Source organism: Lindgomyces ingoldianus (genome assembly GCF_010093535.1).
Source record: "Lindgomyces ingoldianus strain ATCC 200398 unplaced genomic scaffold BDR25scaffold_29, whole genome shotgun sequence".
NCBI classification, from domain to species: Eukaryota; Fungi; Ascomycota; class Dothideomycetes; order Pleosporales; family Lindgomycetaceae; genus Lindgomyces; species Lindgomyces ingoldianus.
The window spans coordinates 507689-523661 of record NW_022985190.1 but is presented as its reverse complement, the minus strand read 5'-3'; the positions used below and the strand labels follow the sequence as shown (position 1 = coordinate 523661).

Here is a 15973-nt window from a genome sequence, read left to right as displayed (position 1 = left end):
TGGCACTTAGTCTATTTTATGCTCTTTTGCTGTTAGGAGTTATAGGATATAATTAACAAGTAGCTCTGTTAATAAAGAGCTATTACACCTAGAAAGAAGAAGCTAGAAGAAGGAGATAACTATAAAGATAAAAAGAATAGATTTAATATAAAACTTAACTTTTTAACACTAGATAATTAAAATAAAGTAAAGACTTTAGCTAACTTTCTATAACTATTTTATAAGATAATAAAAAGACTTAAAGGTAACACTAGTAAATTAGGCTTTAGCTTTTTTTAGTAAATAATTATTAATCTTAATGTACTTAATAAAAAGCTTTATAAGTAAAAGGTGTGCTTTGTTTAATACCTAAACAGCTTTCTTAAGTTAGCTGTTAATTAAGGCTTTAAGAAGCTTAACACTTACTAGACTAAAGTAATCTTTAACTTTAAGCTATTACTATACTTAGTAGCTACTATGTTAAACCCTTAACTTTAAATTGCTTAGTTTAAATAAACTTAAAAGTATAATAAAGATTACTATATAAGAGTTAAAAAAAACATAAAAGTAACTTTTAAAAAGTATGTTAAGCTTATTGCACTAAAGAAGAAGGATAATAAGATAAACAAGCAATTGTAAAAGACTTAGCACTAGAAGGTCTCTAAGGGCTTAAGCTTTAATAGTTGTTATAAGTAATTTTTTAACATTAATCTTTACTATATAATAAGCATAAAGGGTAAAGCTAAATGCTTTAAAGCTTTTAATAAGTTAAAAAAGTACTACACTTTTTATAATAATAATTTTACTTACTTTATTAAATTAGATAACAAACAACTTAATAATCTTATATAATAGTAAGATAAGGTTAGCTAGCAACGCTACCTAATGCTCTATTGCATAGCGTTAGACTACCTCTCTATCCTATTAACTTTATGTAATTGCAAGAGAGCGTTTAGTAAAGGCAGGAGAACTGTTACTAATAATAGGAACTAACTTAGTAGAGCTACTATTAAAGCACTTTAACTATAGAAGAACTAGCTCTAGAACTAAGCAGTAGCAAGTTACCTTATTAACCTTAGCTTATACATTTCACGCTAAGAACCTATATAAAACATCTGTATACAGCATATACGGTGGTCTCTGTACGTACGTAAGGAAGCCTTGATTTGGATCCGTAAGCACCTCCCATGAAGCTACTACAGTACGTACGTACAAGCTAACTCCACCGTATAGGTCCCAAAAGCCCTACGGATCTACGGTGTACGTACTGTTGGCCACGCTGGCTCCGGAGAGCTCCGAGGAGAATATTTTGCGAAGAGAAGCTACTCCTAGTGATTAGTTAGGGCGGCGCATGGACGCAGCATCGTGCGACACTTCCGACCGAGGGCGTGCAACAAAGAAACTCAAGACTTTGTTGGGCTGGCCTATGAATTACTGGTTAGGCTGAGCGTCGCTTTCCATTTTTGCAATATTTCGGCCCAAAAAGAATAGAGCAGAATGTGGACCGGTTCAGCCTGGGATTTGGTCAATCTTTTCAAGACTTGTTTTTGACAAGAGCAAATGCTAATATCAAATTCCAGTACGGCGCAAACTTGGAAGTTATCAGCCCCAAATCCTCCCATACACTAGCGTTGATGATATTGAAGAGGTTCTCGTTCGTCCGTGATTCACCCTTATCGATCCTAAGAAACCGAACTTTGGCTTAGTATACTTTTGGCGTGCGTACTAGATCAAGGACAAGAGCTGGCCTAACTTGGGGTGTGATTTCGAGAGTGCCTCCAAGGCTAGACTTTGCACCAGTGTCCCTGGTGAGATGGCCTATTACGAGATCAAGAAGCTCAACAGCAATAAGGGACTCACGCTTGAGTTTGCCCAAGATGCCGGTATGAAAGTTTTCAGATAAACTGGAACGGTCAGTGGCTGAGCTTCGACAATGAAGAGTTGATGGCGAAGAAACTTGAATACGCTAACGATTGCTGTTTCGACGGAAATGTAATTTGGTTAATCGATTTAACTCTGGTTCTGGAAGGTATGTCCCCAATCTTGGTCAACATTTATGACAACTCCGGCCCTTTTCCGTCGTCGCCGACGATCTCCTATACTGAAACTATGATATTTAGCTGCTCAACAACAATTCCCAGCAGCTATTTCGGATCCTCGCGGACAGTAATTCCAACACCTAGCACTACCTTGTCAGGGAGCTCATTAAACAGAACCTCAACCTTCCCCTTCTGCTCATCAACTACCTCGCCAATGGGAATTTCAACAAGTTTGTCAGCAGAATTCTCAATCTCCAGCCTGGGTTCATCAGTTGGCTTATCGATGGCAATTCCGAGCACTGCCTCTGAAAGTTCGCCAACAGGGTCTCCTACGCCTACCACTGCCTTGTCAAGAGACTCGTCAACCCAACCCTCTCGTCTAGCAGCTACCTCATCCTTTACGCTATCTTCATCAGCCAGCTCATTGACTGAAATATTATCATCGATCACTGCAGTACTGAGCACATAGTACCAGCGCAACCAGTTTCACGTTCATAATCCCTCCCAGGCTACCTACCCTACTTCTAGCTCGTTGGATGGAATCCCAACGTTAATCACTGCAGTACCAGGTACACCAACCAGCACTAGGACAGTGAGTTTGGCGTTTCCAGTGCCTCCACCAGAGCTTCTACCACCGAAAGCAACGACGATAGGCTACTAGAAGTGTCTTCTGCCGCTCCAAATCCGGGGTCGACTGAATACCGGCATTCAATGTATTCTACCATGCACTCTTGTCTTCCACACGAACTTTGACAACAACGATTAATGCGCTCTCAATCAATACAGACAGGTTTAGCTTCTTTCACGTCCTAAGGAAACTTACAGACGAGAGTTCAGTCATCTTTGAGCTCGTTCCGAGCATTACTCCTCCCCCGCTTCACATATCCCTCGGCTGTAGACTCCGGCCCTTCCTTCCAAGCAGTTATCCTTATGGTGCTTTGACTGTCTCCTCTGCTTTTTCTTCCTTAAATTCAGCTCAGCTGCGTTTGCTTGGTGGATGCGGCGAATTATGGATCATCCATCTCAAGCTAACTGTTCCTGCCCCTATCCCAACTGGCACCCAGGGCCGGATGGTGGCTATCCTACCGAAACCCCATTATGTCATTATCCACTTGGAATCGCTTTCAGCGTCTCCCCAGCACCATCCACCACAACCACAGTGCCTGTGGGATGCGCACCGGAAAACATCTTTGGTCTTGAGTATTCAGCGCACTGGTGATCCAGAGCTACCTACCGATCGAGCACTTCTACTGAATCTTGCACCTCAAATTGTGGGGTTAAGAGCTTTAAAGAGCTCAGGCCAGTGTCTGTTTCCAAGCGTTAGTACACCTAATCGTACGGTACTACAGTACAGAGAATTTTGGGCCGTGCGTATGTACAGAGCTTCTACGACGTATCCTTACAGACTCTAAGGCTGCTGTACTAACTGTTTACTGTAGTGATGTAGGATTTTAGGTAGATTTCTAAGCTGCTAGCTGTTACTACTGCAAGTTGATAGGCATAGGGTTCTTACATTTAAAGATTTAGACAGGAAATGCTGCACCTATATAATTTGTTAGCAATTTGCTTTAAACCCTTACAATAGTGTTATATACCTTCTTTATATTGCCTATTACAATAGTCTAGTACCTTTATAGTTAAAAGAGCGTTTATCTTAGCGCGTTACTTCCTTACAGGCCTTCTCTAGCTGCCCTTCTGCTATAGTACATCACGCTGCCTCTTTCTAACACCGAAAGAAGGCTGCTTCTCCTATCTTATATATATTATCCTTGTGTAAGCTATTTCCCTTCAAGGTTGTACGGGGGCCTCAGGCCAACCGTATGGAAGGTCGGCTACAATGATGTAACTAAAGTGGCGTGGAAGCATTGGAATGGCGGCTTTTGGACGGATCTTTGACTATTGGTACTGGAAGTATTAAGGTATGGGATGCATTAGTGGTAAGATGCTACAGGCAGGCTCCTCTGATATTGCGCTTTTGCAGATGTGGTGCCTAAATTGCTCTAGTCTTTCTTTGGTTGATTGGGGTCAGGATTTTCAGTATATTTCATCGGGATGTCATCCGACGGAACACCATCGTAATCTTAAAAGGGTAATGGAATATTATGGGTTATACATGCAGATAAGTCGGTGGTCAAGGTCTGTGTAGAGGAGATAGATAGTCAGATTCCTCTATCTTGAATTCTCCAACTCAAAAACTAGTGTAATAAAAATAATGCATGTCACCTAATCAATGCAGACCTCGTAAAATCAACACGGCTAACTTCAAACGTGCATTCTGATCTGAAAACCTTAAGATATTGTAAACTTTCTACTTAAAGGCCACTAACTTTGTTCGTATTTGAGGTCCTTGCAGTGAGTGTTTGCCACGTGATAAGGACATTCACTGTAGCGTTCCCTTTTAGGGAAAGGGAGTTGCGGATGGCCCTTTCTCTGTGAATCCTCGCTAAACACCCTCGCTGTCTCAGTAATCTACTTCTAATTTCTCATTAACAGCTTGTGAGTTGCAATTGCTAGTAAATCAAATTCTAGTGCTGGCTGATTTTCCTCGAGGAACATGCTATCCACTCCGACAGAAGTCTATAAGACTTGGTTCGACAACTGGCGCGCCCACCGAAGAGGGTAATAGTGGTACAGTTGCACTAAGTCTAGACATTTGTCTGGACAATAACCTGGCTTTGGACATGTCTAAGGCGAGAATCAGATTGATATTGTTGCAACCAGGTGTGGGGAATCTCTCGCAAAGGCAGGCAGGGGACTGAGGATAAGCGAGTAAGTTAGTAAAGCGGCGAGAACCGAATTGAGTGGATTGAGCGATGGTGTAAGGTCAAGGAGCAAGAAAGCTCTGAGAACTATCTGGTGGACGCAATAGACGCTAGTCCGAATGAGTGATTTCTGCAGAGCATCGGCTTAATGTCACGTGCGATAGGATCTGTCTGACAGCCCTAGAGAGGCGGCGGCGGTGGGGGCGGTGGCGATGTTACTAGAGCAACAAATAAGGAGCTTGAAGTTGTCTCCTGCTGGTAGCTCGGGTCCTGATTGTGCTGCCGTAAGCAGTAGTTGATCTCTCTTTAATGCAACTAAAAGGAGTGAGTAGAGCGATTTTAGGTCAAAGAGACTCTCCTTATGATAGCCTCTTTTGGTTTTATGAGGACTGATTACTAGTAGACTTTAGTTTAATGCGCGTCGAAGTCGGTCTAACCCCGTCCAGTGGACAGCATAACGAGGAACCTTGGTATCACACATGCTCTATAAGAGTCCCGCCACTCGTTTCTAGACTTCCCTTTGTATCATAAAGTTGAGATTAAGACTTGCTCATATCATAAAGAAGAGGAAGTAGTGACCGCTGCACGTCCTTCCTCTTTCTCGATAACCTCCGTCTTCTCACCTGCCGTAACCCGAGCATCCTCTCCCCCTTTCCTACTTTCTTCCCGTTTTCCTGCCTCTCCCCTCTCCACATCCCTATCCGCCCTATCTCCTCCTCTACCCTCCCCCAGGAGTGTCTTCTTCTCCCTTTGCCACATCTTCCAAAAATTCCAACTACCCCACACTTGCGCTGCCGAGAATACAACGTGCAACATGGGAGTGACAACCTTGAACGGTATCGTCCATCTTTCCCACAGGCTGCCAAATAGCCACATGACCACAATCGTTTCTATTATAGTGCCGCATAATGTGGAGAAAAATGCAGCGCGGAAGATCTTGCTGAGGAAGAAGTGGGAGGTGGGGTAGATTCGGTAGAGAATTATTGTGACATGTGGCCAGAATTCAGCGATTACGTCGAAGGCACCTGCATGGGTGGTTAGCTAGTGTTTAATTAAGTGAGTAGAGAGGAGAGTGGATATTTGGGGAATTTAGTGTGAGAGTGAAAGAGAGGCTTACCCCAAAAGAAACACAGCACGAATTCAATCGTAGCATCCTTCTCCCTCACCGAATTTAAACTAATAGCAACCGCCGACTCGGCAATGACACAAGCGCCAACATGATGAAACACCGCTACAATAGAAAGCTGCGACCGATAAAGTAATTCCACAAGATACATAGCCACGAAGATATGCGAGGCGACAAGCATAGCATCGCCCATGGTGACAAAGCTACCCTTATGTAATGGCGTGTTAAAAGTGGCAGAGCCGAATGCCACAGCACAGAATGGATACGCAGTCCATATGAAGAGGAGGATCTTGGCGGCGCCTGCGAGATGGTGGTTTACGAACCCTCGGCGATTGCGTTCATTCAATAAAGCGAAGGTGCGGGGGTAGAAGTAAGGAAGGAGCAGGGTTTCAAAGAGGTAGTAGCGGATGAGGAAAAAAATTACAAGAATCTAGGAGTTTGTGTTAGATACGACAAACGAAGGTTGAGGGGCGATTTAATCTTGGACTTACAATGGTCAATATGAGGCCTGAGAATGGAGCAAGTTTAGAGACGAGCTCATTGCGCAGGTCATGGAGCTGAATATGGTGGTGTTTGTGACCGCCCACTTGAGTGGTGTTGTTCATCGTGACGGTCTGAAAGAGCGTATAGGGTTGTGTAAGGAATATGTCGCGTCAATGGGGTTTGTATACCAAGATAGTGGTCGGCCGCGCAGCCATAGGAGCTACAGTTAATCTGACGGCGATGAATTCCTCGAAGTAGAAGTGGAGGTCGAGGTGGAACAAAAACCGCAGGAAATCAGGGAAGCAGGTGCATTTCAAGTAAGAAAGAAGAGAAGGAATCGTTTGGCTAGATGACACCATGGCGAGCGGAGAACACCAAAATATCGCAAACGAGATTGCTTTGGGATACAGGCAGGAATGTCATCGTACTTGAGTTGTTGGCTTGTCACTGGGCACAGCCGAGAAGCGGGCGATTTAACTTAGAGACATTGCTCTCCAAGGATTTTGAATGTTTCACACGAGCATTGCCTCACGCGATCCTTTTAAACGCCTAACTCCTGCGAGGCTCAATTCGAGAGCGCAGCAGGTACGGTTCCCGGACGGATGGACCTCGTTCAGTCTGATTTGCGCACAAGATCACCTCGACGATCAGCCGCAGAGGCAGAAACAAGCTTCTAGTAGTAAGTCTTGGCAAAGCTTGTTTGGAGCTGAATGAAGCAAAAATGATCGCGTGGGGAGCATTGCATTTGCCAAGGGGATAAAGCGGGCCTCCAATCAACGTTAACGAGAATGTCATATGCGATAGCACCTTTTAGGCGGGCACTAATTAGCTGCGAGCGCCCTCGACCATCTTTAGGCACCTGCACGGTCCATCAGTCCCATCTTATTGACTGGGCGGTGAGAAATAAAAAAAGCAAGACCTTTCTATGGATACATGAAGTGGTCTTGAAGGCATCTAGACCAACCATCACTTACATGAGCATACGGAGAGATGAGGCCCTGTTGCTTCATTCCTCTGTTGATAGCGAGTATGTGAAAGCTAGCACCTTCAATGCCTGCCAAATACTCCCTAGTTTATTAGCTTCTAGATTTAGAATATTCAACATCTACAACATTTTTATACATTACCTACAATATGTCAAATCCTTAGATCGGGGAACTACCAGCCTACATGCAAGAGGCCAATGAGAAAATTGAAACCCTAATAGCGCAGAATCCTGAGATACACGAAATCTAGAAGATAACTTGAAGCTGGTTAGGTATTTGAAGGAAGTGAAACCTAGGTCATCTTCCACCTCATAATATTCTTTCCCCACCAAGTCCCCTGACAGGTACCCAGATAGTGATCTTCGCAACCCGATTCCTTTCTTCATAAAACCCCTGGCCCATATGTCCTGCCGATAATAAATATGGCGAATAATTTAGGATAGAAATTAGCTCTAAGTGTGACAAGAAGCTTAAGGCATAGACTCTTCCCTAGTAAGGTACAAAGTCAAGTAGCATGCTATAGAATGTAGATCTAGGTTGTGACGCTTAGGTATGGGTGCTACTCGTGATCATGAATTCAACCATAGATTACTATTTAGTGCTGTAATAAACAGAGAAGTAAGATATGTGACTAAATCACAACAAGGACCTAGGTCCAGCGCTTCCAATGGGGCGTACTACTGTCCGCTCAAAGTGAACCGTGCCGGTCACGTGTTCAGTACTAACGTACCCAGTTTGTGAACCGCGCCGCACGTTCAATAATACCCTGGGTACAGTACGTAGTACAGATTGCATTCCTTTTTTAGGAAGTTTGTATAGCGATTCTAAGAAAGTAGGAGGGGGTTCTGCTAAGTAGAGATAGAGGTGGATTACCTTGTCCTGCTGCAATTAGCCTTTCGCTATAGACAACGTACTATTGCAGGATAAGGCAAGAGACGTAGTGCAGAGGGCCCTCAACTTCTGTAGCTTAGGTAAGGTACTGTGCAAAATAGACAACAGAGGTGTCTAATTAACTAGATAAGGCTTGTAAGGCGTAGTTAAAGTGCGTGGATAGCTGCAAGGCAAATATACTATTCTGCCCGTAAATTAACTCCTAGTTAATCATTTATAACGTTATTATTTGTAATAACAGAGTTATGCAGAGCGCTGTCCTTACAAAAGCTTTAAAGCACTGTAAAAGTAACAAATAGTGAGCTTTTAAACCTCTCCGTTTATGTTACTAGAGAGACATTGTTATCTAGTAGCTATATTCTCCTTAACCAAGCTTCTCTAGAGATCTATAGTCTTCGCCGTTTTAACTAGGTACAGCGTGGGTTAATTGGTTTGGGCTACTTGTACAGATCACGTGAGCAGGGCTTCCAACGGGCCGTACTACGGTCTGTACAAAGTGAACCGTAACGGTCACGTGTTCAGTACGAACGTACTGAGTTCGTGAGCCGCACTGTACAGTTAATAATGCCCTAGGTACAGTACGTAGTACAGATTGTATTACCCTTTTAGGAAGTTTTTATAGCAATTCTAGAGGAGTAAGAGGACTCTAGTAAGCAGGAGGTTTGCAGGGAGAGCTTCTAGAGCTCTAATTAGCTAAAAGTTTTATAAGGGCGCTTAAATCTTTTTCTAAGAGGTTTAATCTATCTATCTGCAGTCTATTGTCTTAAAAATGCCTATTACAGACTATTTTCTATTGTAGAGTTATCTATTCACGCGTTTTGCTGCCTTATAGGCCTTATTTAGTTAATTAGATCTCTCTGTTATCTATTTTACGCAGTCTTATAGGCTGCAGAAGTTAAAAGCCCTCTACACTACGTCTCCTACTTTATCCCGCAATAGTACACTGTCTGTGGCTAAAGATTAATTGCAGTAGTTCCTAGAGGACTACAATTATAACACTAGTGTTAAGTTTATAATTAATTAGAATAATATATAGCTATTAGACTTAAAATAGGTGTTGCCTTTAGCGTAATTAGGTTACTAAGTAAAGAATAAGACTACTTTGCAAAGTAATTATACGCTGTTAAAGGTGTAGGCTTATAGCGCAGATATAACACTTTTAAAGGAGCAGAGTAAGGTAATCTGCCTCTAGCTCTGCTGTTAGTGTTATAAGCAGAGCTTTTAAAGTGCTGCAAAGGTGGTAGATAGCTATAACTATATTATTTAGCACCTACTAAGGGAGTATAAAGTTAACGTTAATAGAGAGCTCTTACCTAATAGCGTACAGCTACTGCAGCACCTATAGGAGGCAGCTAGAGGAGCAGCAGGCTTATCGCAGGGGTTATCTTATACACTATAGCAGGAGGGTCCTCTGCGCAGTGCCCTAGTTAACTAGGTTATAGTGTAGGATTAGTTATTTAAAAAAGCTATTTTATTAAAAACCTGTAGTTTTATTAGCTAGAATTACATAAATCTTCTTGCTGCTTTACTACATTCTGCCACTACGCTCTCTAAGGATATCCACGCTGCACTTGTGCAGTAAAAGAAGGAGATTTAAATAATACTAATTACTATGCTGTTAAAAATTATGCTAAGCGTAGATATGTAGTGTTCTAGAAACTACCTTTTCTTCTTTGCAGTAGTAGCTTACTTTATTAGTATGCGCGCACAGGCTACTATTGTAAGAACTCTGTAACTAACAACAGCTAGATGCCTTACACGCTTAGTAAGACCTTTTAATTAGCTTTAAAAACTTATATAGTAACTATACTAGTAGTGCGTAAGCCTTTAAGATAGCTACTGTTATTAATAAGTATAATATTATGTTAAAATTTAGCTGCTTTATTAAAGATAATGTGTTAAATAATAACAATAAGCTTATCTAAAGCCTTAATAAGAAGCTTAACCTGCTATATAAGCTTAATAGACAGCACTAAATCTGCTGTGCTGCCTATATAATCTAGGTAGTTGTTAAAGCTATTATATATAGTAAAGGTGTTATAAAATTTAAGTAGAAGCTTGCTAAAGCTGCTCTACGTAATTAATTTAAGCTATATAGAAAGCGTAGAGTTGTTAGACAACTCTATAACTTTATAAACAGCGTGCTAGCATTACATAAGCGCATAAGGCTTTTTAAGACTCTCTAAATTAATATTGCAGAGGAGGACTTAATTTAGCAGTTTAGCACACTTAATCTAGTGCGTAATAGCAGAGTACACTAGCACTTAGTTTACTTTATGCTATTACACTGTTATAAGCTTAGAGAGGCTATTAGTTACTTCTAACAGCAATAAAGAGGCTTTTTTAATGCTAATAAAAAGACTTAATAAGCTAGCTTTAATGCCCTAGTAGATCTTATTACTAAAGATAATTAGAATAAGATTAAGCGCTTTAAGAACTTTTTAGAAAAGTTTTATTAGATAATAAAAAGACTTAAGGGCTAAGGCTTATCTAGCTTACTATAGAGGACTATAACAAAGCTTTAGTGCCTCTAAATTTACCTTAATTAAATAAAAGTAATTACTGCTAATAAGCTAAGCAACTTATACTTTAAAAATGCTATTAAGTTTAGCTATTAAAAGCTTACTACTTACTAGGGTAAACTAATCCTTAATTTACTAGTCTTGTACTACATAGTTGCTACTATTCTTAACTCTTAATTACACTTACTTTAGTTTTAAGATTACTAGCAGCATTATAAGAGCTAGGTAGATAAGGTAACTAGGTTAATAAAGATAATCTTTAACTAGTATTTAAATGCTAAGAATAAGCATAAAGTTAAGAATAAGCTATTATCTTCTAGGCGTTGTAAGCTGCTAGGTGGCAACTATTATAATAATAATTATAAGGCTTACCTCTTTGTTAACCTCTCTTTTATAACAAATTAGCGCTTACATAAGTGTAAGAAGGCGTTAAATAAGCTGCAGCTTTACTATAACTTTATAAGAGCTAATTACTATAAAGATTACCCCTTACTACGCAGAGAACCTCTATAATAGTAGCTTACTAGAGGTAAAACAGCCTATTCTATTCTCTTTAAGATTGCCCTTAATTTCCTTACTATCCTAGCTACTAGTTATAAGTGTAAGAGGTGTTTTAGCGCAGCTAGTTATATAGTAACTAATAATTAAGGCTTACTAAAAAGTGCAATAATTAAGGCTATTTAACTCTAGAAGAACTAGCTACAGCATAAGGTAGTAAGTAGCAAGCTTTTAGACCTCTCTGCTCTTATTACTAGAAAGAATTAGTTATCTTATAGTTAATTAGACCTTAATCTTGCGTCTTTAAAGACCTATAATCTTAGCTGTTTTAACTAGAGTACGGCGTACTTTAATTAAATTGTACTACTTGTACAGATCACGTGAGCTGTAACAGTTACAATACGTACACCTACCTCTCCTCCTCCCTGCTGTACGAACGTACCCAAAATCTCACCCGTACAGGCCTCAAAATCGCCCAATCGTACAGTACTACGCCTCGTTGGAAGCCCTGCACGTGAGCCGTAACCGTTCCTATACATACACCTACCTCTAATCTTCCGTGACGTACGAACGTACACAAAGTCACCCGTACAGGCATCAGAATCGCCCAATCGTACAGTACTACCCTCGTTGGAAGCACTGCGTGCGTCAGACATCCGGGCGTTTACAGCATGCTATCAGATAACATGGAACATAACTAGGGAAGAGTCTGACAATAAAACCTCTTGCTGGAATTAAGGACAAGTGTAAACGGTTGCAAACTCCCGTCTTGGGCCCATGCCCCCAACTGTCGTGTTCCGCGTCAGGTGGCGGATTACCTGAAGTTGATCCTCCTCTCACTTACTGATGTTGCCGGACAAAGGACTAGAGCTGGAAGTCGGCGGGTAATGAGGGATTGGGCAGTATTTCTTACTGTCACTCGTCATTACGGATTTGGGGTAGTCGAGTTATGAGGAGAGTTGAGGCCTTAATATGGAGGGGCATAGGAGAAACAGCTACTGCAGAAGTTTAGAGAGTGTCCTTTTGCTTCGCTCTGCTGTCAATCCTTCTATTTTCCAACACATACCAATCCTACACCTTGTAGAAGTGTTCTTTGCAGCGGAATATCTTAGGAAAGGGCTTGCTCCTGCTATTACCTTTCACACTATTCTTGGTTAACTCTCTAAACGTACCTAGGCCTGCCTAATTTGGTTTCCCGGTTTCCAGCTCATAATTGTGAATGCACAAAACCTAGTCGAGCGTCTTGAAGCCTTTTCGGGGGTTTGTAACAAATTCGACTGGCACTGCGACCCCATATTTTTGGAGCAACAGAAGGATCTAAGGGGCATGTTTAGGATTCACATGGCACACACTATTACGAAATGCTTCCAGTTCGTAACAACCCCATGCCCAGGGTTCGCATACTAGTCCCCTGTTTGTACCGTTCCACAAACAGTTTATTTAGTACCAGTCCACACCTTGCACCAGATCACAACTCAGCTTTTACATTCAGTCCCAGGTTCGTACTGTTGCGAGGCTCGCTGCATCCCATACTATGTCCTTGCTCGTATCAATTCGCTGTTAAGAAATTATGTACTATTCTCTAACTCGTACTATTTCTCTATTTCCTATTGATCGTACCCGGCTCTAATCGCACCGTTCCCAAACGGCCGTGCCGAGTCATCCTTGAGGGATGCGCTAGCACAGCGTTAACGGCATTCGCCTTTCGGGATCTGCCTCTTCTAGGAGGCGACCAAGTCTGAGCTGCTCACTCTTTCCTTTCCCTTCCCATAGTATATTACCATCAGAAAAAGTGAATAGGGGTAGCGTAGGAGGCTGTAGCAACGATTGCGGGTCTCTTAGTCCTGTAGATGCAATACTACTCGATCTCGATTTCGTCCAGGCGTATTGGTGAATTAATAGTACATATTGCTTGTGGCCTAGCCTTAGCAATGCATTATCTAGTTACATGCAGAAACTAGCCAGGTTTTCTTCGAAGGCTATCATTGGAGGTTGGATTCTGTTTAGGTGATACGCTTGGCAATAGATCCTTGGAGCGAGAGAAGTAAAGTTATTTCTGTATCGATAGTAACAATTTCATGTCCTTAAAGATGAAAAATTATTAGCTTATGGAGATTTGAAGTACTATTAAACTTACAATTACTTTTCGAAACTTATCATCTTCTGATTCCGTCTTGCTCGAGTCCCATCCAAGTTGAGCAAGATACAGCTTCTTTTCTTGCCTTGTTTGGATATGCTATACGGAGCAAAGTAAGCAAATCTGGCTATTTCATAAGGTATCTCACACACATACCTGCTCTACGGTATTCTCGACTACATATCGCACGATTGTGACTTCCTTTTTTTGGCCCAGCCTCATGACTCGCCCAATTGCCTGTTTCTCAATGAAAGGGTTCCATTGCGGCTCAAGGATATGGACGCGATTGGCCACTGTAAGGTTCAAGCCAACTGCTCCGGTTCCAAGTGTCATGAGGAGCGCGGGAACTCTGGAATCTTGCTGGAATTGCAGGATCTTGGAGCGACGTTCAGGAAGCGTCATTGAGCCATCGACGACACAGACGGGAACGTTGTGGGCTGCAAGATATGACGCAGCAAGTTTAATAGACTTCTTCCATGAAGAGAAAATAATGCTGATAAGGATATATTAGGTATCTATTAAAAAGTGCGGGGAGGAAGTGATATGTACGAACCATTTGTCTGCTCGGTGTTGTACGACATTATGCACAAGAGCTTCTAACTTAGAGCAGTAGCCTCTCAACCTTAATGGGGACTCGCCCCATACTGACGGTTGCTCTTGTCTAAGCTCGGGACACGAGGAGATTGTGCTGCATACCACACAGCGAATTCGACTTAGGGATATTTTCTCGCTGCGGCCTACGCACTCTGGGCAAAGAAGGTGCGAGCAGCTTAAAATCGCGCCAAAGCCAGCTGGTCCCCGATCACCAACCGAGTTTACATCACATGAGCAGTACGAGCACACTGCTCGGTCGCCCTGTTCGAGCAGTGAGAGACTTTCATCTTTGTTGGAACCAATCAGGTCTGAGTCAACACAGAGACCAGAGTTGCAAAAGAGGCGAAGTCGTAAAATAGCACGGAATAGACCGCTAGAGGCATCTGAGAGATTTCCTCTCTCAATTGCTAGATCGATGGCTTGTCGGTGGTCTTCTCCGATATAGCAATACCGGTCCTGTTCCTCTTCAGTTAGCTGTACCAGCTCCACGCGCGAGTTGGGCTCAGAAAGGCCTAGTAATTCTTTTGTGCGACGTAGGCAGATACACCGCAGAAGGTTTCCCAGCCTCTGAAGCCCTTCCGCGTTACGCTTTTCGACGGGTCCGGCAATATGGCTATAAAAGTCGGATAACCCCTCCAAATGCGGCACACGGAGGAAACGGACCAAGGCACCTAAATCATTGAGTTCATTCTGGATAGGTGTTCCCGTAAGACACCACCGGTACTTGGCTGAAAGGGCCACTACGGCGCGGAACTGTTTAGTCTGCTGATGCCGAATGGAGTGAGCTACACATATGTAAGCTGAAATCCGGGAGAAGAGGAATCACGTCCAAACCTTCGTCGATAATAATTCGAAACCAATGAATTCTATGAAGGATGCTATTTCGACTTGAATCTGTTATAAGAGTAGCGTATGTCGTCAAAACTATATCTGAGTCAAGTATTTCCGTCTCAGAGGCTTTAGAAGCGCCGTGATATTTGGAGCACTTAAGAAACCCAGGAGCAACATGTCTAGTCTAGTCAATATATACTGGCCGAAAATAAATGTACTACTTACTTGGAAACTTCCTCCAGCCAGCCATCCATGAGCACTAGTAATACACAAATCAGAAGGAATCGAGGATCAGGTCAAATCACTTACGGACAGCGGGACATATGACAAGGGTAGCCCGTGTCCTCTTCATCGTGCCTAGCATTTCTACGCCCCTAGAATTACCATATTGAAACTGACGTGCTTGTTCTGTTGTTGTCGCAATAGCAGTGATCATTGTTAGAGTTTTACCTAGGCCCATCTCGTCGGCGATCAACCCTCCAAAGTCTTCGGGTTGTTTTTCTGGTCTTCGGCAACCAGCAACAGAATGTTCGTAACTGTGAATACTATTAACAAGGGAAGCCATATACTACAATTAGGAGGTTTACGCACTATGTGCGATTCCGAGGGTCGATACATCGTCTGAACAACGAGAAAGGCTCAGACGTATGTGGTGCTTCTCGTTGTGAGATGAAGTCAAGCGCTTCTCTTTGGTGCCTTAGTGGATACATGTCAGTAGAGACCATTGATAAACATCACATTTTCTTTTACTTACAGTTTTAATTCAGTCGTGATGACATTCATATCTACATCCCAAACAGTTAGACAGCCCGTATGATCTAGATTGCCTAATACGGTATTTATCGTGTCAACCGACAGATTGTTCACGGAGCTAGACTCGGAGTTTGGTAGTCTCGTAGGCGATCCAGAACTGCCGATAGATGGAAAGCTGATTTCATGAGGATTATCATACAGGATGGAGCTGTCCAGAATATCCGGCGGTTGGAGAAAGTGGCCTGTGTCAGAGAGTATCCTGCCAACACACGTGCTATTGGAGAAGGGTCCGAAGAAATATATATCAATATCCAGACAAGAGGATTTTCCCAAGGTCATGAACGAGCAAATCTTAGCTGCCCATTCATCTGC

General features: G+C 42.3%; 3 protein-coding genes across 3 annotated transcripts; 1 reads left to right on the top strand and 2 right to left on the bottom strand.

The window, feature by feature from the left end:
- Positions 1-1166: 1166 nt before the first annotated feature.
- BDR25DRAFT_358614 (uncharacterized protein) lies at positions 1167-4173 on the top strand (the record flags this gene model as incomplete). Its single annotated transcript, XM_033695983.1, has 14 exons — positions 1167-1184; positions 1213-1310; positions 1341-1392; positions 1422-1637; positions 1709-1870; positions 1897-2472; positions 2503-2580; positions 2607-2751; positions 2805-3389; positions 3830-3845; positions 3882-3920; positions 3954-4001; positions 4048-4093; positions 4165-4173. The coding sequence occupies 14 exons, from the start codon at positions 1167-1169 to the stop codon at positions 4171-4173; spliced, it is 2088 nt and encodes a 695-aa protein (XP_033544340.1).
- Positions 4174-5335: 1162 nt separating this feature from the next.
- On the bottom strand, positions 5336-7270 carry BDR25DRAFT_327349 (uncharacterized protein; the record flags this gene model as incomplete). Its single annotated transcript, XM_033692326.1, has 5 exons — positions 5336-5403; positions 5503-5805; positions 5898-6336; positions 6398-6492; positions 7249-7270. The coding sequence occupies 5 exons, from the start codon at positions 7268-7270 to the stop codon at positions 5336-5338; spliced, it is 927 nt and encodes a 308-aa protein (XP_033544339.1).
- A 6297-nt stretch (positions 7271-13567) lies between these two features.
- Positions 13568-15558, bottom strand: BDR25DRAFT_374811 (uncharacterized protein; the record flags this gene model as incomplete). Its single annotated transcript, XM_033697350.1, has 7 exons — positions 13568-13916; positions 14169-14448; positions 14563-14802; positions 14852-15027; positions 15074-15107; positions 15158-15384; positions 15440-15558. The coding sequence occupies 7 exons, from the start codon at positions 15556-15558 to the stop codon at positions 13568-13570; spliced, it is 1425 nt and encodes a 474-aa protein (XP_033544338.1).
- Between the last annotated feature and the right edge of the window lie 415 nt (positions 15559-15973).